We start from the raw sequence: 23,108 nt of genomic DNA, 5'->3' as shown, positions 1-23,108 counted from the left end.
AGGTTACTGTTCATTATCAGTTAGAGCACGGTGCCAGGTTACTGTTCATTACCAGGTTAGAGCACAGTGTCAGGTTACTGTTCATTACCAGGTTAGAGCACAGTGCCAGGTTACTGTTCATTATCAGTTAGAGCACGGTGCCAGGTTACTGTTCATTACCAGGTTAGAGCACAGTGTCAGGTTACTGTTCATTACCAGGTTAGAGCACAGTGCCAGGTTACTGTTCATTACCAGGTTAGAGCACAGTGTCAGGTTACTGTTCATTACCAGGTTAGAGCACAGAGCCAGGTTACTGTTCATTACCAGGTTAGAGCACAGTGCCAGGTTACTGTTCATTACCAGGTTAGAGCACAGTGCCAGGTTACTGTTCATTATCAGGTTAGAGCACAGTGCCAGGTTACTGTTCATTACCAGGTTAGAGCACAGTGCCAGGTTACTGTTCATTACCAGGTTAGAGCACAGTGCCAGGTTACTGTTCTTTACCAGGTTAGAGCACGTTGAGGCCCGGACCTTGTGAGCTGTGGAATGATCAGTCCGCCACCTGGTGGTGTTCTTGCAGAACTGCAATATTTCCAATTTTGACTAAAACATTTGGTTCAAAAAATCAGGGGCTGGATTCTCCGTTTTTGGGACTATGTCCCCACGCCGTCGTGAAAACTGTGGTCTTTAACACCAGGAAAATTGGGATCAAAACGCCACAGATTCGCAGTCCTGCAGGGGGCCAGCAGGCAGCCGTCGTGGAGCTTGCAGCTTCCGCTGCAGATAGGGGCCCCCGCACCTCTGGCTTTGAGGGCGCGCATGCGCAGGGCGGCGGCCTCTCGCGGCATGGCCACTGATGGAAACTCGAGGAAACACCTGTGCAAAGGTGAGAGTGTTCCTTTGAACCACATCCTCATACAAGTAGGAAATCGGTCAGTCAGGTGGGCTAAACCGATCAGCAAGTTTGAAGGGTATTGTTGGCGTGAATTTGGAGTAACCACTCCCCCCCCCCGATAGGGCGGTGGGTATCCAGAGATAGAGAGGCAGAGCTGAGCTGAGGAACCTCTCGAGTTGTCATGGTCTAGAAGGCACTGCCTGAGAGGGCAATGGAAGCAGGTTCAATAATAACTTTCACATAGCAATTGGACAAATACTTGGACAGGTAAAAAAAATTGCCACTCCATGCGGGGGAAACAAACCATCGGATGATAAGAGAGTTTCGTGTTTGGAATTCCTTTCCCCAGCGGCGGCCTGGTCATTGAACAGATCCCAGGGTGAATGAGACATATTTTGATGGACAAATGGGACCAGGGCTGTGGGGGACAGACAGGAATGTGGAGTTCAGCCCACAATCAGACCAGCCACGGTCTTATCAAATGGCGGAGTGGGTTCAAGGGGTCGAGAGGCCTACGCCTGTTCAGATTTCCTGCAATCTATTGAAAGAGGAGGTGGTGTGAGATTAATTTTGTAGCTGTGCCAAAGGGCACACACAGACATAGTGGGTGGAATGGCCCCATTTGGTGCAACACCATTGTGTGATTCTATGTCCCTGTTTGGCCAGCCCGGGGGGGGCACTATGAAAAGTTCTGGGCTCCAGATTATACATGCTCATAGAACAATGGGGAGGTTTCGAGAAAGGTTTCACAAGGACCTTCCCAGAGCTGAGACGTTAGATCCATTTCGAGAGACTGAAAGTCCTGACACTCGCTTCTCTGGAAGAGAAATGGCTGAAGGGTGATGATCTCTAAAATGAAAGAAGGTTCCGTGAGGGTGTACGTCGAGATTAGGGGCACGTTCGACCATCTGTGTTGCGCAGAAAGAGCGCGCGACACGGCCGGTAAATGCAAGGAGAGGCTTCCCTCTTGCTTCTCAACAGCCGTTGCGCCTCGTGAGATCTAGCTCGATCTCGCCAGGCGTCGGGGTCTGGGTCCCGCCCAGTTAAGATAAAGGTAAGAGTAGGTAATAGGAGCAGGACTTCACCTACTTCACCTTTCAATGTGGTCCCTGTATACCTGGATTCCCCGGGCGGTCACAGAAGCACATCATTCATCTGCCTCCTGTCCGCCCATTCCTTTTGAAGTTCTACACTATCCTCCTCACAGTTCACAATGCTTCCAGGTTTCATATAATCCCAACACTGAAACTCCACTCTGAACCTTCCTACAGCCTGAACAGCAGCCATTAACCACTACACTCTGTCACCCAGACAATTCCATACTCACATTGCTACTTCCATTGTATATCGTGAGCTGGAACTTTGCTGACAAGTCTGTTGTGTGGCACTATACCAAATGCCTTTCAGAAATCCATGTACACCACATCAACAGCATTACCCTCATCAACCCTGTTTTTGTTACCTCCTCAGAAAAACTCCAGCAACACAGTATTCCCTTAAGAAATCCATTTTGGCTTTCTTTAAACCCCCCCCCCCCCCCCCCCCCCCCGAGGTTGAGCTGACTGCCCTGTGGTTGCTGGGCTTATGCTTACACCCCGGCCGGGACGCTCCGTCCCGCCAGCCTCGTTTTCCAGTGAGGGCGACCCCACCGCCGGCAGCGGGATCCTCCTGCGTTCCTGCAGCCGGCCAATGGGGTTTCCCATTGTGGACCCACCCCCCCGTGCTGTCAGGAAAGCCACGGGAGCTGCTGGTGATGCGGAGAATCCCACAGCCTGGTTTGAACAAGGGCGTACCATTTGCAATCCTCCAGTCCTCTGGAACCATACCTGAATCGAAGGAACACTGAAAAATCCCGGCCGCAATTTCCACTCTCACCTCCCTCAGCATCCTTGGAAGCATCTCGTCCAGTCTAATTTAAATACAGGTGACCTGTCCAAAAGCTCCTCCTTTTCAATTTTAAACTCTTCTGTTGGCCTCTTTCACCACTGTCTGGGTAGAATATTCTTCTGTGATGAAGGGAGCTACAACGCATTCATTTAATTCCTCAGCTATGTCCTTGTTTCTTTGAATGTTTCCCACTGTTAATTTACCGCCATAAGAACAAAGAACAAAGAAAAGTACAGCACAGGAACAGGCCCTTCAGCCCTCCAAGCCTGTGCCGGCCATGCTGCCCGTCTAAACTAAAATCTTCTGCAGTTCCTGGGTCCATATCTAGGGCAGCACGGGTAGCACAAGTGATTAGCACTGTGGCTTCACAGCACCAGGGTCCCAGGTTTGATTCTCCACTGGGTCACTGTCTGTGCGGAGTCTGCACATCCTCCGGGTGCTCCGGTTTCCTTCCACAGTCCAAAGGCGTGCAGGTTAGGTGGATTGGCCATGCTAAATTGCCCTTAGTGACCAAAAAGGTTAGGAGTGGTTATTGGGTTCCGGGGATAGGGTGGAAGTGAGGGCTGAAGTGGGTCGGTGCAGACTCGATGGGCCGAGTGGCCTCCTTCTGCACTGTATGTTCTATGTATCCCTCCATTCCCATCCTATTCATGTATTTGTCAAGATGCCCCTTAAATGTCACTATCGTCCCTGCTTCCACCACCTCCTCTGGTAGCGAGTTCCAGGCACCCACTACCCTCTGTGTAAAAAACTTGCCTCGTACATCTACTCTAAACCTTGCCCCTCTCACCTTAAACCGATGCCCCCTAGTAATTGATCCATCTACCCTGGGAAAAGCCTCTGACTATCCACCCTGTCTATGCCCCTCATAATTTTGTAGACCTCTATCAGGTCTCCCCTCAACCTCCTTCGTTCCAGTGAGAACAAACCGAGTTTATTCAACCGCTCGTCATAGCTAATGCCCTCCATACCAGGCAACATCCTAGTAATTCTCTTCTACACCCTCTCGAAAGCCTTGTGACCATCTCCTCATTCTTCTTCCCAGAAACACCTCCGTCGGCGTAGGTTCCACCTATGCGCCGTCTTTTACTCCGCCACCATGCTCCAGGAGGTGGGCGATGCCATCCAGTTTGAGGTCAGCATCGGCAACTATGGCAACAAGTTTGATGCCACCTGCCTGCCGCTGGCCTCCACCACCCAGTACAGCCGGGCCGTGTTCGATGGTAGGTCTGCACATCGTCTGGGTAACGACTTTCATCTTATTTACATATATACAGATGAGCTGGGAATTGATTTTGCCTTGCACCCAAATAGGAGAATGTGTCGGGAATTTATTTTGCCTTGATTTGCAAATACACAAATAGGAAGGCATGAGATTTGTTTGTGAACACAGTTGGTGGAGTTAGCCTGTGAGGGGGATGGTGGTGGACAATTCAGCGACTCATTGGAGGAGGAGGCCCCACAAATATCCCCATCCTCAATGATGGGGGAGCCCAGCACATCTGTGCAAAAGACGAGGCTGAGGCATTCGCAACAATCTTCAGCCAGAGGTGCCGAGTGGATGATCCCTCTCGGTCTCCTCCGGAGATCCCCAGCATCACAGATGTCAGTCTTCAGTCAGTACTCCACGTGATAGCAAGAAACGGCTGAAGGCACTGGATACTGCAAAGGCCGGACAATGTCCCGGCCATGGTACTGAAGACTTGTTATCATAAATGCTTTAATCACAGAAAATGGTTCATCTTCAACGACTAAGAATATTCTGGAAGAATTTGTGTTTTTTTAAAGACACTGTCCGTTAAAGGGTTAATGTGTGGACTCTGGCTGCTCCTGTGAAGGCCAATGGGCCGGATTCACGGTTTTCCGCCACTGATAGCAGGGTTTCCGATGCGGCGGAGCATCGTGTGACTGGGGTAAAAACGGGATCAGTACCTGTTTGAGGGGCTCCAGCCCCCCGCTGGCATCTGGATTACAGTTTGTGCCCACACACCAGTGGGAGAGTGCAAATGGATGCAAACAGGTCTTAATGGGCGGAATTCTGCATTCGGGAGACCCCCTAACTAAAGGGACCCCCCCCCCCCTGTCTGGACGCTAGAGAGCAATGAAAGAAACTACTTTTGTAGCACTCACCTGGGCATACCCACCTGCTGGCTCAGACAGAGGGAGCACCATGTGTCCATTCATGGAAGGAGAAAAGCATTGATCTGTGTTAAAACCCCTCAGAAAATTTAGCTGCAAGCCATTCATTCATTTCTTTTAGTGGGCTGTGATTGACAGCTTCCAGAAACACAGGTGTCAGCGTTGCTTCATTCATCTTCTTTCATGGATGAGTAACTCTAACTGCTGTAACCGCAATGTTTACAAACACCAACCACATCAAAGAGAGTTAAATCCATTCCGATCACTCCCTTCACGCTTGAGTGATTTTGAAGTGCTCAGCTGGAAATTGATACCAATCTTTGAAGTGGTTGATGTTTTTAAACATTGTAGTTAGAGCACTTAGATTTATTCATCCATGAAGGGAGATGAATGAAGCAAGGGAGTGCAAATCACTAGCAATGAAATGAAATGAAATGAAAATCGCTTATTGTCACAAGTAGGCTTCAAATTCATCTTGAACATAGTCTCCGAATGGAGAATTCCACCCAGCGTTTCCTAAGTAAAGGTAATTAAGCAGTTTTAATGAAGCTGGCTACCTCTTGACCCTGGTAGACTGTTTACAAAAGGGTCACATGCTGGCTAATGGCTTTGGAAAAAAACAAACTTTGGAAAGTTGCATTTGAAAGTTTTGCTTTGGAGGAAATAAGAAAGTTCAACAACTTGGCTAAAGAAGACACGGTGGAAAAGAAAAATTGAATGGAAGTTTGACCGAGGTCACTTTTCATGTTCGAAAATCGACCGACTGCATGTTTTGCTCAAAGCCCACCCGAGTGCAAAGGTCATCGATTGTTTCGCAGACCAGAGCTGAGAAAGCAACTGAAAAACCGGACACCACCTCAAGGATTTCACCATCGAGCCTGACTTTTACCCATTCGGCTGTGTGTCTGGTTTCATAATAAACCAATAATTTGTTGTTTATTGAAGAAAGCTGGGTACACAACAGCACTTCCCCATTTCTTTTGGCGTCGGGAGTTTGTCTCTGCTAAGGCTGCACTTAGAGTAATTCCCTGCTGACAGGTCCAGCAGGAAAGGCTCCTCGCCGATCGGGGCACCATTTTGTCTGGCACCTCCAATCTTCCCCCCCCCCCCTCTTTTCAGGCCCCCCTCCTCCGTTCTCGAGCCCCCAACCTTAGGTAGGCCATCGGGAGCTCCCCCTCACACCTCCCCAACTGGTAAGGCCCCCTGAGCTCAATCCCTGGCAGTACCAACCTGGCATCCAGGCACACTGGCACTGCTAGGGTGCCAGGCTGGCAATGCCAAGGTGCCCAGGTGCCAGGGGGGTGGCAGGGGACCACCCTACCCTGTCCCAACTACCTGAGGGTCTCCAAAGGCTTGGCAGATCCCCAAGGTGTTGGTACACCTGGTCCAAGTTTGCGTGGACCATTACTACACGGTGCCCTGCGAGGTCTCCCAGTCGCGGCACTGGGTGAATCCGGCGAACATATATTTAAATGAGCCTAAAGGAGGGTGTGAATCACGTGAGACGTTTCGAGGGTGGCAAATCTTGCGAGAGACCTCTCACGAGATTCAACGACCTCGTCTCGGTACCAAGTTGGGCCTGATGAGGCCGCTGGATCCTGACCATTACAACTTATTTTTTCAAACCATTTGGACTCGAACCACGCCAATGTTATCGTTGAAGGACTCACAATATTACGGTGGTAACTATGGAATGATATCTAGGAACAAGTTTCAGGGAGGGGGATGAATGAGAGCCGGGTGACTCTGGGAGCGACGCTCACTCATTGTTCCGGATCTTTCTCAAGGTTGCCATTACTACTTTCTGCCGTGGAGTAACGTCAAGCCGGTGGTGGTCCTGTCGTCATACTGGGAGGATATTAGCTTCAGGATCGATGCCCTGAACATCTTGCTGAATGCTGTGGGCAGACTGGTGAGTGTTGACTGGGCGGGGGCTGGCTGGGGTGGAACTCTGATGGATAATGGAGAGACATGGAAAGAAAGGTCCAGAAATTTCCAAAGTGACCGGGGGGGGGGGGGGGGGGGGGGGGGGTGGGGCTGGGGACAACCTTCGACCTTTTGGCCATGTTTTCCTATTGGCGTTTGTGGGGTCAGTGGGAGGTCACCTCATGGTCAGCACTTGCAATGATTCCAAGAGCCGTTTGGCCCACCCCATCCTGAGTTCTGCAAACTGGGACAGGGTTCTATAAGCCCAGGGGGAGATGGTTCAAGGGGGCCCATCCTCCTGGGAACAGATCCCTAATTTTGGAACTCACCCCTGGCACTCACCAATCCCCGAGGCACTTGCTCCTCCCTTGGTACTGGCCTCTACCCCGAGCACTAGTCCACTGAACATGCATGTGACCCTGTGCTTTTTTTACATGGCTGTACTCCCATGTTTTATTTGACATGCCTGTGCTCCCATGTGCTTTGTAGGAATACTACCTCGAGCTGCTCCATCTTGCCGTCAAGGCGAAGAGTTCTGAGAGTGAAGTGAAGACAAGAATTGATGAACTGATTGACTTTGTCATCACTGACTGCAGGTAGTGTTGAGAAAGAAAACATCCATACAGATCACAGGGCAATGCATGCATTTATAAAGAATAACACTCAGAGGAGAGTTTAGAGAGTAACACCCAGTGTATATTACAGGAAATAACACCCAGTGTATATTACAGGAAATAACACCCAGTGTATATTAATGACAATATATTGTTGATGAACATCCAATATCCATGATATAGAGAATAACAACCAGTGTATAACATATAGAGTGAAACCCAATGAATGCGTTATAGAGTAACAAACAGTGTACATTATACAGAGTAACAACAAGTGTCTATTATTGAGAATACCCACCGCCTATGTTAGAAAGTAACAGCCAATGTATATTATAGAGAATAACATCATGAGTATATCATAGAAAATACCCGCCAGTGTATATAATAGAGAGTAACCTCCAGTGTATATTCTAGAAATAAACTGTATATTATGTTGAATAACACTCAGTATATATTATAGAGAATAACATCCAGTGTATATTATAGTGAATAACACCCAGTGTATATTATAGAGAATAACTCTCAGTGGATATTATGGAGAATAACACCAAGTGTATATTATAGAGAATAACTCTCAGTGGATATTATAGAGAATAACATCCAGTGTATATTATAGAGAATAACATCCAGTGTATATTACAGTGAATAACACTCAGTGTATATTATAGAGAATAACACTCAGTGTATATTATGGAGAATAACACCAAGTGTATATTATAGAGAATAACTCTATGTGTATATTATAGAGAATAACATCCAGTGTATATTATAGTGAATAACACTCAGTGTATATTATAGAGAATAACACACAGTGTATATTATAGAGAATAACTTCAGGGTAAATTGTAGAGAATAACTCTCAGTGTATATTATAGAGAATAACACTCAGTGTATATTATAGAGAATAACACCCAGTGTATATTATAGAATATACCTCTCACTGTAAATTATAGAGAATAACACCCAGTGTATATTATAGAGAATAACACTCAGTGTATATTATAGAGACTAACACTCAGTGTATATTATGGAGAATAACACCCTGTGTATATTACAGAGAATAACACTCAGTGTATATTATAGAGAATAACACCCAGTGTATATTATAGAATATACCACTGTGTAAATTATAGAGAATAACACCCAGTGTATATTATAGAGAATAACACTCAGTGTATATTATAGAGAATAACACTAAGTGTATATTATAGAGAATACATCTCAGTGTAAATTATAGAGAATATCACCCAGTGTATATTATAGAGAATAACACTCAGTGTATATTATAGAGAATAACACCCAGTGTATATTATAGAGAATAACTCTCAGTGTAAATTGTAGAGAATAACACTCAGTGTATATTATAGAGAATAACATTCAGTGTATATTATAGAGAATAACACACAGTGTATATTATAGAGAATAACTTCAGGGTAAATTGTAGAGAATAACTCTCAGTGTATATTATAGAGAATAACACTCAGTGTATATGATAGAGAATAACACCCAGTGTATATTATAGAGAATACATCTCAGTGTAAATTATAGAGAATATCACCCAGTGTATATTATAGAGAATAACACTCAGTGTATATTATAGAGAATAACACTCAGTGTATATTATGGAGAATAACACCCTGTGTATATTACAGAGAATACCACTCAGTGTATATTATAGAGAATAACACCCAGTGTATATTATAGAATATACCTCTGTGTAAATTATAGAGAATAACACCCAGTGTATATTATAGAGAATAACACTCAGTGTATATTATAGAGAATAACACTCAGTGTATATTATAGAGAATACATCTCAGTGTAAATTATAGAGAATATCACCCAGTGTATATTATAGAGAATAACACTCAGTGTATGTTATAGAGAATACATCTCAGTGTAAATTATAGAGAATATCACCCAGTGTATATTATAGAGAATAACACTTAGTGTATATTATAGAGAATAACACCCAGTGTATATTATAGAGAATAACTCTCAGTGTAAATTGTAGAGAATAACACTCAGTGTATATTATAGAGAATAACATTCAGTGTATATTATAGAGAATAACACTCAGTGTATATTATAGAGAATAACGCCCAGTGTATATTATAGAGAATAACACCCAGTGTATATTATAGAGAATAACACCCAGTGTATATTATAGAATATACCTCTCAGTGTAAATTATAGAGAATAACACCCAGTGTATATTATAGAGAATACCTCTCAGTGTAAATTATAGAGAATAACGCCCAGTGCATATTATAGAGAATAACACTCAGTGTATATTATGGAGAATAACACCCAGTGTATATTATAGAGAATAACTCTCAGTGTAAATTGTAGAGAATAACACTCAGTGTATATTATAGAGAATAACACCCAGTGTATATTATAGAGAATAACACTCAGTGTATATTATAGAGAATAACTCTATGTGTATATTATAGAGAATAACATCCAGTGTATATTATAGTGAATAACACTCAGTGTATATTATAGAGAATAACACACAGTGTATATTATAGAGAATAACTTCAGGGTAAATTGTAGAGAATAACTCTCAGTGTATATTATAGAGAATAACACTCAGTGTATATTATAGAGAATAACTTCAGGGTAAATTGTAGAGAATAACTCTCAGTGTATATTATAGAGAATAACACTCAGTGTATATTATAGAGAATAACACCCAGTGTATATTATAGAATATACCTCTCACTGTAAATTATAGAGAATAACACCCAGTGTATATTATAGAGAATAACACTCAGTGTATATTATGGAGAATAACACCCTGTGTATATTACAGAGAATAACACCCAGTGTATATTATAGAGAATAACATTCAGTGAATATTATAGAGAATAACACCCAGTGTATATTATAGAGAATAACACTCAGTGTATATTATAGAGAATAACACTCAGTGTATATGATAGAGAATAACACCCAGTGTATATTATAGAGAATAACACCCAGTGTATATTATAGAGAATAACACCCAGTGTATATTATAGAGAATAACATTCAGTGTATATTAGAGTAATAACACCCAGTGTATATTATAGAGAATAACTCTCAGTGCATATTATTGAGAATAACTCTCAGTGTATGTTATAGAGAATAACACTCAATGTATATTATAGAGAATAATTCTCAGTGTACATTATGGAGAATAACCCTCAGTGTATATTATAGAGAATAACTCTCAGTGTATATTATAGAGAATAACACCCAATGTATATAATAGAGAATAATTATCAGTGTATATTACAGAGAATAACACTCAGTATATATTATAGAGAATAATAGAGAATAACATTCAGTGTATGTTATAGAGAATAACACCCAGTGTATATTATAGAGAATAACTCTCAGTGTATATTATAGAGAATAACACTCAGTGTATATTATAGAGAATAATTCTCCGTGTATTTTACGGAGAATAACACTCAGTGTATATTATAGAGAATAACACCCAGTGTATATAATAGAGGAATAATTCTCTGTGTATGTTATGGAGAATAACACCCAGTGTATATTAATAGAGAATAATTCTCAGTGTATATTATAGAGAATAACATCCAGATTATGGGCGAAATTCTCCGTTATCGGAGGAAAGTCCGCCGATCGTCGCAAAAAACGGCGCAAATCCCACTTGCGTCACGTCATAAAAATGGGTCGATAGTCTCCGGCCCGAAATGGGCTAGCAGCGACGTAACGGGATCCGCGCTTGCGCAGTGGTTCACGCCGTGCAGCGTCATACGCGCTGCACGGCGTGACGGCTCATAAGGCCGCGCAGCTCCCCCCCACCCGACCGGAACACCCGACCGCAACACCCGACTGGATGGCTGGCCGTCGCTCAGCCCCGAGGTTCGAGTCACGCGATGTGGAGGCGCTCCTGGACGCGGTGGAGCAGAGGAGGGACGCCCTGTATCCCGGACACGGCCGCAGAGTTGCCCCACGCCACAGCCGGCGTCTGTGGAGGGAAGTGGCAGAGGCCGTCATCGCTGTGGCCCTGACACCACGGACAGGCACCCAGTGCCACAAGAAGGTGAACGACCTCGTCAGAGCAGGCAGGGTGAGCCTCCCCATATCCCCCATATCCCCCCTCCCCCATATCCCCGCTCCCCCATATCCCCCTCCCCCATATCCCCCCTCCCCCATATCCCCCCTCCCCATATCCCCCATTTCCCCCTTCCCCCATATCCCCCCACCCCCATATCCCCCCTCCCCCATATCCCCCCTCCCCCATATCCCCCCTTCCCCATATCCCCCTCCCCATATCCCCCCTCCCCATATCCCCCCTCCCCATATCCCCCATATCCCCCTTCCCCCATATCCCCCCACTCCCATATCCCCCCTACCCCATATCCCCCCTCCCCCATATCCCCCCTCCCCCATATCCCCTCTCCCCATATCCCCCCTCCCCCATATCCCCCCTCCCCCATATCCCCCTCCCCCATATCCCCCCTCCCCCATATCCCCCATATCCCCCCTCCCCCATATCCCCCCTCCCCCATATCTCCCATATCCCCCCTCCCCCATATCCCCCCTCCCCATATCCCCCATACCCCCCTCCCCCATACCCCCCTCCCCCATATCCCCCTCCCCATATCCCCCTCCCCATATCCCACATATCCCCCCTCCCCCATATCCCCCATATCCCCCCTCCCCCATATCCCCCCTCCCCCATATCCCCCCTCCCCCATATCCCCAAGTGAATCCAGCCCTAACCTTAACCTCTGCAATGCACGCGCAACCGATGGCGTGCATTCATATACCTGCCTAACACTGTTGCCTTTTACCCCTGCCACCACCCCCCCCCCACAGGAGAAGCGCGCACACAACAATCGGGAGCATGTGAGGACTGGAGGAGGGCCCGCTGATGAGAGGCCACTGACCGTACACGAGGAAAGGGCCCTGGAACTGGCTGGCGGACCTGAGGACCGGGAGGTTGCTGATGCAGAGGTCGGGGGCCCACCAGCAAGTGAGCCACCGACAGCCCGTCCCCATATCCCCCCTCCCCTATATCCCCCTCCCCCGTATCATCTGATCACTGCCTGATGTCTAACCATGCATGCTTCATTGTGTATCGCAGGACCAAACGTCCAGGCACCCATCCCCGCAGGTGCACACCGCCCGCAGGATGCCCCTCGGAGACCACAGGAGACGGAGAGAACCGCACCCTCCAGCATGCGACGCCCGCAGGATGCCCCTCGGAGACCACAGGAGACGGAGAGACCCGGACCCTCCAGCATGCGACGCCCGCAGGATGCCCCTCGGAGACCACGGGAGACGGAGAGACCCGGACCCTCCAGCATGCGACGCCCGCAGGATGCCCCTCGGAGACCACGGGAGATGGAGAGACCCGGACCCTCCAGCATGCGACACCCGCAGGATGCCCCTCGCACACCACGGGAGACGGAGAGACCTGGAGCAACAGGGAGACGACACCCCCGTCACGTGCGGGAGCGACCACCCAGCGATGAGGGGGGCAGCCACAGGCCCCCGTCACATCCGAGCCAGGACACCACTACCCAGGACACCACTACCCAGGACACCACTACCCAGGACACCACTACCCAGGACACCACTACCCGGGACACCCCTACCCGGTACAGCACTACCCGGGACAGCACTACCCAGGAAGACGAAATACCGGACAGTGACTCAGAGTGGATGGGAGACGAACCCCCACCCCAAAGTGCCATGGACTCAGAGTGGGACGAAGAGCACGACACAACGCCACTGCTGTCACCAACACCCTCCACCATCGCAGAAACACTCACCACGGTTGGGCACTTTAGTGATGAGGCGTCTGGTACACTCACTGGTGCGCACAACACAGCTGTCCCGGTACAGCAGGTGGAGGTAGGAGCAGCAGAGGGACCGGGCGGTCGGAGGGCAGCCCAGGCCAAGCGAACATCTGCCGCCCAGATGGATCCCGGGTTCGTGCAGTTACCACACCCACACATAGATCCGATGCAACCACCGACCCGGGGACAAGCGAAGAGGGTGACGGGCGGCTTGCGGCGGCTGCGGTCGCAGGTGGAGGAGTCCACCCGCGTCCAGGAGCTGGGAGTGGTCCCGGTCATGCGTGCCACCCAGGCTGACACCGCACGGGTGGCGTCCGCGGTGGAGGCAATGGTTGCGACGGTGTCAGACATGGGGAACGGTTTGCGAGGCCTGGGGCCTTCCGTGCAGGCGGTGTCTGTGGCCCAGGAAATGGCTGCATTCTCACAGGAGGCCATGAGCCAGTGCCAGCGCCAGATGGCAGAGGCGCTCAACGCCATAGCCCAGTCTCTGCAGGCCATGGCCCAGTCTCAGCAGGCCATGACCCAGTCTCAGCAGGCCATGGCCCAGTCTCTGCAGGCTATGGCCCAGTCTCAGCAGGCCATCGCTGAGGGCATCGGCCCCAGTGGCCATGTGCGAGCCGGCGTCGCACTGTCACAGACAGGGTTTGCCAACCCCCTGAGCTCCATGGCTGCAAACCTGCAGACCCCTGTCGATACCAGCACGGGCCTCCAGGACTGGCAGCGCCAGATGTCGGGGGGGCGTCGGATGGCCAGTCCGTTCGCATCCCCCACCCATGTAGAGGCCTGGGGGCCATCGGGCACCCCGAGGGAGGAGGAGGTGGTGTGGTCCGTCCCGGCTCCCTCTGTAGGGGAGGTCCCGGTACACCGCGACACCTCGGACTCCCCCCCTTCCGTCCCAGGTGCATCGGGTGGGCAACGGGCAGGACAGGCTGGCAGCTCGCCATCCCAGTCGCCCGGGCCGCAGCCTGGCCCATCTAGGGACGCCCCAGGAAACGGCCGCCAAAGGGATCCAGTGTCAGAGGGCAGGAATCACAGGAGTCCACCTCCAGTTCTGCTGTACCGTCTGGGGAACCACGGAGACGTAGTCAAAGGGCCCGTAAGGCCAAACAATTAGACACTGAGTAAGTTGGCACGGGTGCAGGGCACAGATGAGTTTTAGGGGCTAGGGCACGTGCATGAACTCCTTTGGTTATTAAAGTCAATGTTACACCTACCGAAGCTGCCTTTGTGCTCTGTCCAAAGTGTGCGGGCGTGTCATGTACGTTGAGCGCAAGTGTGTGTGTGAGGGGTGGTCTTACCTCAGCCCCAGGTGAGTCTGCCCCCTTCCCCCTGGGCCGCCATCAACATCCCCCGGGCAGAGGATGGGACCGTGCGCTGCAGTGTCACAGCCGCATGCAGGGATGGTCCGGGTGGATGGTGGTACTGTGGCCATGGGTCAGACATAGTCCAACGATGTAGAGCCAGGAGCTCATCGCAGGGCGGGTTGTCATCATCCTCCATGGCCTGCGATAGACACGCGTCCACCTGCAACTGGGTGAGCCCAGCCCGTTGTGCCGCCGGTGGATCGGCAATGGGGGGGGGTGGTGTGCATGCGGGTGGGGTGGGTGGGGTTGGGGAGGGGGGTGAGGGTGCTGGGTGGGTGGATGGGTGGGGGGTGTGGGTGGTCGGCTGCTGCCATGGTGTGCGGTCTGTGGCCATACTACCCGATTCCCACGCCCATCTAGTCAGTGAAGCGGGCGTCTATCAGTCTGTCCCGTGCCCGCTGGGCCAGCCGGTAACGGTGGACAGCCACCCGCCTGTGTCTACCCCGTCTGCCCTGACCATTGCCCCCATCCCCCTCATCTGGGGAGGACTGGGCCTCTTCCTGCTGCTCCTCCACTCCGCCCTCCTCTGCCTGCGGCACATCGCCCCTCTGCTGGGCTATGTTGTGCAGGACGCAGCACACCACAATGATGCAGCCGACCCTATCTGACCGATACTGGAGGGCGCCCCCAGCGAGGTCCAGGCACCTGAAACGCATCTTCAGCGCGCCAAAGCACCTCTCGATCACTCCCCTTGTCGCTACATGGGCATCATTGTAGCGGTTCTCCGCCTCATTGCGTGGCCTCCGTATAGGCGTCATCAGCCACGATCGCAATGGGTAGCCCCTGTCGCCCAGCAACCAGCCCCTCAGCCGGGGATGGCGTCCCTCGTACATGCCGGGGATGGATGACCGCGACAACACGAATGAGTCGTGTACACTGCCTGGGTGACGGGCGCAGACGTGCAGGATCATCATGCGGTGGTCGCAGACCACCAGTATGTTCATCGAATAGGTCCCCTTCCTATTGGTGAACACGGCCCTGTTATCTGCAGGTGGCCGCACGGCGACGTGCATCCCATCGATCGCGCCCTGGACCATGGGGAACCCGGCAACGGCAGAGAAGCCCACGGCCCGGGCTTCTTGGCTGGCCTGATCCACGGGGAAGCGGATGTAGCGGTGCGCCATGGCATATAGGGCATCTGTCACTGCCCGGGTGCACCGGTGCACCGATGTCTGCGATATGCCGGACAGGTCCCCACTCGGTGCCTGGAATGACCCCGTTGCATAAAAGTTCAGGGCCACCGTAACCTTGACGGACACGGGGAGAGGGTGTCCCCCGCCAGTGCCACACGGTGACAGGTGTGCCAGCAGGTGGCAGATGTGTGCCACGGTTTCCCGGCTCATCCGGAGTCTCCTCCTGCATTCCCGGTCCGTGAGGTCCTGGTATGACTGCCGGGGCCGGTACACACAGGGCGCCCTCGGGTGCCTCCGTTGCCGTGGGGACGCGATGTCCTCCTCCCCCTCCTCGTCCTGTCGGTCAGGTGTCCCTCCAGCCTGGGCGGCTGCCGCCTGCCCCTCTGCGGCAGCCTGCGCCGCCTCTCTGGCACGCTCCTCCTCCTCCTCCTCCTCATCCAGGGCAACATAGACATGAGCGGCTGCCACCACGGCGGCCAACATCGCTGGATGATCTGAAAACATGACGGCCTGGTGGGGGGGAGGGGAACGACGACATGTCATCATTGCCCATATCCCCTCCTCCCCCCAGCCAGGTGGCATGGACCGCATGGGTCCAACTGTTGGAGGCTGGCACCTGGCCAGGTGGACCAACTCATTTCACCTCCCATCACCCTCCTCGGCACGGACCGCCCCCCCAACCTCCACCCCAGCACGGACCCCCTCCCCAACCTCCACCCCGGCACGGACACTCCCCCCCAACCTCCACCCCGGCACGGACCCCCTCCCCAACCTCCACCCCAGCACGGACCACCCCCCCAACCTCCACCCCGGCACGGAGCCCCCCCCCAACCTCCACCCCGGCACGGACCCCCCCCCCCAACCTCCACCCCAGCACGGACCCCCCCAACCCCCAATCTCCACCCCGGCACGGACCCCCCCCAACATCCACCCCGGCACGGAGCCCCCCCCAACCTCCACCCCGGCAAGGACCCCCCCCAACCTCAACCTCCACCCCAGCACGGACCCCCCCAACCCCCAACCTCCACCCCGACACGGACCCCCTCCCCAACCTCCACCACGGCACGGACCCCCCCCCAACCTCCACCCCGGCACGGACCCCCTCCCCAACCTCCACCCCAGCACGGACCCGCCCCCCAACCTCCACCCCGGCACGGACACCCCCCAACCTCCACCCCGGCACGGACGCCCCCCCCAACCTCCACCCCGGCACGGACCCCCCCCAAACCTCCACCCCAGCACGGACCCCCCCCAACCCCCAACCTCCACCCCGGCACGGACCCACCCCCCAACCTCCACCCCAGCACGGACCCCCCCCCCCACCTCCACCCCGGCACGGAGCCCCCCCCAACCTCCACCCCGGCACGGACCCCCCCAACCCCCAACCTCCACCCCAGCACGGACCCCCCCAACCCCCAACCTCCACCCCGGCACGGACCCCCTCCCCAACCTCCACCCCGGCACGGACCCCCCCCAACCCCCAACCTTCACCCCAGCACGGACCCTCCCCCCCCAACCTCCACCCCGGCACGGACCCCCTCCCGGCACTCCCCCGGAGCCCAGCCTACTCTAACCACCCCCCCCACCCCCCCCGCCGCACACACACACACAAGCCGAGACACACCTCTCCTCACACAATCAGTCTGCGGCCACGGCATTTCCTGCCCAGAGCCAACCCCCCAGGCCGTCACTCACCTCCACGCTGGTCGGCGTGAGCCTGGAGCACCGGGTCACGCCAATGAAAAGGAGGTTTGATTCACGTCGACGTGAGCGGTCATCACGTCGACGGGACTTCAGCCCATCCGGAAGGGAGAATATCGGCAGGCCGAAAATCGGCTGCCTTGCGCAGACCCGTGACATTCTCCGCGGCAGCAGCGCCATTAACGCCCCGCCGACTTTTCTCCCTTCGGAGACTTCGGCGGGGGCGGGGGCGGGATTCACGGCGGCCAACGGCCATTCTCCGACCCCCAGCGGGTCGGAGAATGACGCCCTATATTATAGAGAATAACTCTCAGTGTATGTTATAGAGAATAACACTCAGTGTATATTATAGAGAATAATTCTCAGTGTATATTATGGAGAATAACACTCAGTGTATATTATAGAGAATAACACCCAGTGTGCATTACAGAGAATAGCTCTCAGTGGATGTTATAGAGAATAACACTCAGTGTATATTATAGAGAATAATTCTCAGTGTATATTATGGAGAATAACACTCAGTGTATATTATAGAGAATAACACCCAGTGTGTATTACAGAGAATAACACCCAGTGTATATTATAGAGAATAACACTCTGTCTATATTATAGTGAATAACTCTCAGTGTATATTATAGAGAATAACACTCAGTGTATATTATAGAGAATAACACTCAGTGTATATTATAGAGAATAACACTCTGTGTATATTATAGTGAATAACTCTGTTTATATTATAGAGAATAACAATCAGTCAATATTATGGAGACTAACACCCAGTGTATATTATAGAGAATAGCACTCAGTGTATATTATAGTGAATAAGTCTCAGTGTATATTATAGAGAAAAACAATCAGTCAATATTATGGAGAATAACACTAAGTGCATATTATAGAGAATAATAGAGAATAACACCCAGTGTATATTACAGAGAATAACACCCAGTGTATATTATAGAGAATAACACTCTGTGTATATTATAGAGAATAACAATCAGTCAATATTATGGAGAATAACACCCAGTGTATATTATAGAGAATAACTCTCAGTGTATGTTATAGAGAATAACTCTCAGTGTATGTTGTAGAGAATAACACTCAGTGTATATTACGGAAACTAACTCTCAGTGTATATTATAGAGAATAATTCTCAGTGTATATTATAGAGAATAATACCCAGTGTATATTATAGAGAATAACACTCAGTGTATATCATAGAGAATAACTCTCAGTGTATATTATAGAGAATGACACTCAGTGTATATCATAGAGAATAACTCTCAGTGTATATTATAGAGAATAACACTCAGTGTATATCATAGAGAATAACTCTCAGTCTATATTATATAGAAGAACAGTCAGTGCACATTATAGAGAATAACACTCAGTTTATATTATGGAGAATAACACCCAGTGTATATTATTGAGAATAACTCTCAGTCTATATTTTAGAGAATAACTCTCAGTGTATATTATAGAGAATGACACTCAGTGTATATCATAGAGAATAACTCTTAGTCTATATTATAGAGAATAACACCCAGTGTATATTATAGGGAATAACACTCCGTGTATATTATCGAGAATAACATTCAGTGTATATTATAGAGAATACCACTCAGTGTATATTATGGAGAATAACAACCAGTGTATATTATAGAGAATACCAGTCAGTGTATATTATGGAGAATAACACCCAGTGTGTATTACAGAGAATAACACCCAGTGTATATAATAGAGAATAACACTCTGTGTATATTATAGTGAATAACTCTCAGTGTATATTATAGAGAATAACACTCAGTGTATATTATAGAGAATAACACTCAGTGTATATTATAGAGAATAATAACAAGTGTATATCATAGAGAGTAATACCCAGTGTATATTATCGAGAATAACACTCAGTGTATATTATAGAGAATAACACTCAGTGTATATCATAGAGAATAACTCAGTGTATATTATAGAGAATGACACTCAGTGTATATCATAGAGAATAACTCTCAGTGTATATTATAGAGAATAACACTCAGTGTATATCATAGAGAATAACTCTCAGTCTATGTTATAGGGAATAACTCTCAGTGTACATTATAGAGAATAACACTCAGTGTATATTATGGAGAATAACACCCAGTGTATATTTTTGAGAATAACTCTCAGTCTATATTATAGAGAATAACTCTCAGTGTATATTATAGAGAATGACACTCAGTGTATATCATAGAGAATAACTCTCAGTCTTTACTATAGAGAATAACACTCAGTGTACATTATAGAGAATAACTCTCAGTGTATATTATAGAGAATGACACTCAGTGTATATCATAGAGAATAACTCTCAGTCTTTACTATAGAGAATAACACTCAGTGTACATTATAGAGAATAACTCTCAGTGTATATTATCGAGAATGACACTCAGTGTATATCATGGAGAATAACTCTCAGTCTATATTATGGAGAATAACACTCAGTGTATATCATAGAGAATAACACCCAGTGTGTATTACAGAGAATAACACCCAGTGTATATTATAGAGAATAACATCCAGATTATATTATAGAGAATAACTCTCAGTGTATGTTATAGAGAATAACACTCAGTGTATATTATAGAGAATAATTCTCAGTGTATATTATGGAGAATAACACTCAGTGTATATTATAGACAATAACACCCAGTGTGTATTACAGAGAATAACACCCAGTGTATATTATGGAGAATAGCACTCTGTGTATATTATAGTGAATAACTCTCAGTGTATACTATAGAGAATAACACTCAGTGTATATTATAGAGAATAACACTCAGTGTATATTATAGAGAATAACACCCAGTGTATATTATAGTGAATAACTCTGTTTATATTATAGAGAATAACAATCAGTCAATATTATGGAGACTAACACCCAGTGTATATTATAGAGAATAGCACTCAGTGTATGTTATAGTGAATAACTCTCAGTGTATATTATAGAGAATAACAATCAGTCAATATTATGGAGAATAACACTCAGTGTATATTATAGAGAATAATAGAGAATAACACCCAGTGTATATTACAGAGAATAACACCCAGTGTATATTATAGAGAATAACACTCTGTGTATATTATAGAGAATAACAATCAGTCAATATTATGGAGAATAACACCCAGTGTATATTATAGAGAATAACTCTCAGTGTATGTTATAGAGAATAACTCTCAGTGTATGTTGTAGAGAATAACACTCAGTGTATATTACGGAATCTAACTCTCAGTGTATATTATAGAGAATAATTCTCAGTGTATATTATAGAGAATAATACCCAGTGTATATTATAGAGAATAACACTCAGTGTATATTATAGAGAATAATACCCAGTGTATATTATAGAGAATAACACTCAGTGTATATCATAGAGAATAACTCTCAGTGTATATTATAGAGAATAACACTCAGTGTATATTATAGAGAATAACACTCAGTGTATATTATAGAGAATAACACCCAGTGTATATTATAGAGAATAACACTCTGTGTATTTTATAGTGAATAACTCTGTTTATTTTATAGAGAATAACAATCAGTCAATATTATGGAGACTAACACCCAGTGTATATTATATAGAATAGCACTCAGTGTATATTATAGTGAATAACTCTCAGTGTATATTATAGAGAATAACAATCAGTCAATATTATGGAGAATAACACTCAGTGTATATTATAGAGAATAATAGAGAATAACACCCAGTGTATATTACAGAGAATAACACCCAGTGTATATTATAGAGAATAACACTCTGTGTATATTATAGAGAATAACAATCAGTCAATATTATGGAGAATAACACCCAGTGTATATTATAGCGAATAACTCTAAGTGTATGTTATAGAGAATAACTCTCAGTGTATGTTGTAGAGAATAACACTCAGTGTATATCATAGAGAATAACTCTCAGTGTATATTATAGAGAATGACACTCAGTGTATATCATAGAGAATAACTCTCAGTCTATATTATAGAGAATAACACTCAGTGTATATCATAGAGAATAACTCTCAGTCTATATCATAGAGAATAACTCTCAGTCTATATTATAGAGAATAACACCCGGTGTATATTATAGGGAATAACTCTCAGTGTATGTTATAGAGAATAACACTCAGTGTATATTATAGAGAATAATTCTCAGTGTATATTATGGAGAATAACACTCAGTGTATATTATAGAGAATAACACCCAGTGTGTATTACAGAGAATAACACCCAGTGTATATTATAGAGAATAACACTCTGTGTATATTATAGTGAATAACTCTCAGTGTATATTATAGTGAATAACACTCAGTGTATATTATAGAGAATAACACTCAGTCAATATTATGGAGAATAACATCCAGTGTATATTATAGAGAATAACACTCAGTGTATATTATAGAGAATAACACCCAGTGTATATTATAGAGAATAACACTCAGTGTATATTATAGAGAATAACACTCTGTGTATATTATAGTGAATAACTCTCAGTGTATATTATAGAGAATAACAATCAGTCAATATTATGGAGAATAACACTCAGTGTATATTATAGAGAATAACACTCTGTGTATATTATAGAGAATAACAATCAGTCAATATTATGGAGAATAATACCCAGTGTACATTATGGAGAATAACTCTCAGTGTATGTTGTAGAGAATAACACTCAGTGTATATTACGGAAGCTAACTCTCAGTGTATATTATAGAGAATAATACCCAGTGTATATTATAGAGAATAATACCCAGTGTATATTATAGAGAATAGCACTCAGTGTATATTAAAGAGAATAATACCCAGTGTATATTATAGAGAATAACACCAAGTGTATATTATAGAGAGTAATACCCAGTATATATTATGGAGAATAACACTCAGTGTATATTATAGAGAATAACACTCAGTGTATAACATAGAGAATAACTCTCAGTGTATATTATCGAGAATAACTCTCAGTGTATATTATCGAGAATAACTCTCAGTGTATATTAATAAGAATAACATCCAGTGTATATTATAGAGAATCACACTCAGTGTATATTATGGAGAATAACACCCAGTGTATATTATCGAGAATAATTCTCAGTGCATATTATAGAGAATAAGTCTCAGTAATTATGGAGAATAACACCCAGTGTATATTATAGAGAATAACTCTCAGTGTATATTATAGATAATAAGTCTCAGTGTATATTATGGAAAATAACACCCAGTGTATATTCTCGAGAATAACACCCAGTGTATATTATATAGAATAAAACTCAGTGTATATTGTCGAGAATAAGTCTCAGTGTATATTATAGAGAATAACTCTCAGTGTATGTTTTAGAGAATAACTCTCAGTGTATGTTGTAGAGAATAGCACTCACTGTATATTACGGAAACTAACTCTCAGTATATATTATAGAGAATAATTCTTAGTGTATATTATAGAGAATAATACCCAGTGTATATTATAGAGAATAACACTCAGTGTATATTATAGAGAATAATACCCAGTGTATATTATAGAGAATAACAACAAGTGTATATCATAGAGAGTAATACCCAGTGTATATTATGGCGAATAACACTCAGTGTATATTATAGAGAATAACACTCAGTGTAT

The 23,108-nt window shown here is 46.7% G+C and overlaps 1 protein-coding gene across 1 annotated transcript in view; it reads left to right on the top strand.

Annotated features, from left to right (window-relative positions):
- Positions 1–23,108, top strand: part of dysf (dysferlin, limb girdle muscular dystrophy 2B (autosomal recessive)) — a 427,787-nt gene that overhangs the window by 215,950 nt on the left and 188,729 nt on the right. The window contains exons 19-21 of the mRNA XM_072497740.1: positions 3,807–3,984; positions 6,688–6,812; positions 7,316–7,422. Coding sequence (XP_072353841.1) covers positions 3,807–3,984; positions 6,688–6,812; positions 7,316–7,422 — 410 coding nt within the window. The remainder of the gene's footprint in view (positions 1–3,806; positions 3,985–6,687; positions 6,813–7,315; positions 7,423–23,108) is intronic.

This window comes from Scyliorhinus torazame, chromosome 3, assembly GCF_047496885.1.
Source record: "Scyliorhinus torazame isolate Kashiwa2021f chromosome 3, sScyTor2.1, whole genome shotgun sequence".
In the NCBI taxonomy this organism is placed as follows: Eukaryota; Metazoa; Chordata; class Chondrichthyes; order Carcharhiniformes; family Scyliorhinidae; genus Scyliorhinus; species Scyliorhinus torazame.
This window is presented reverse-complemented; position numbering and strand designations above follow the sequence as displayed.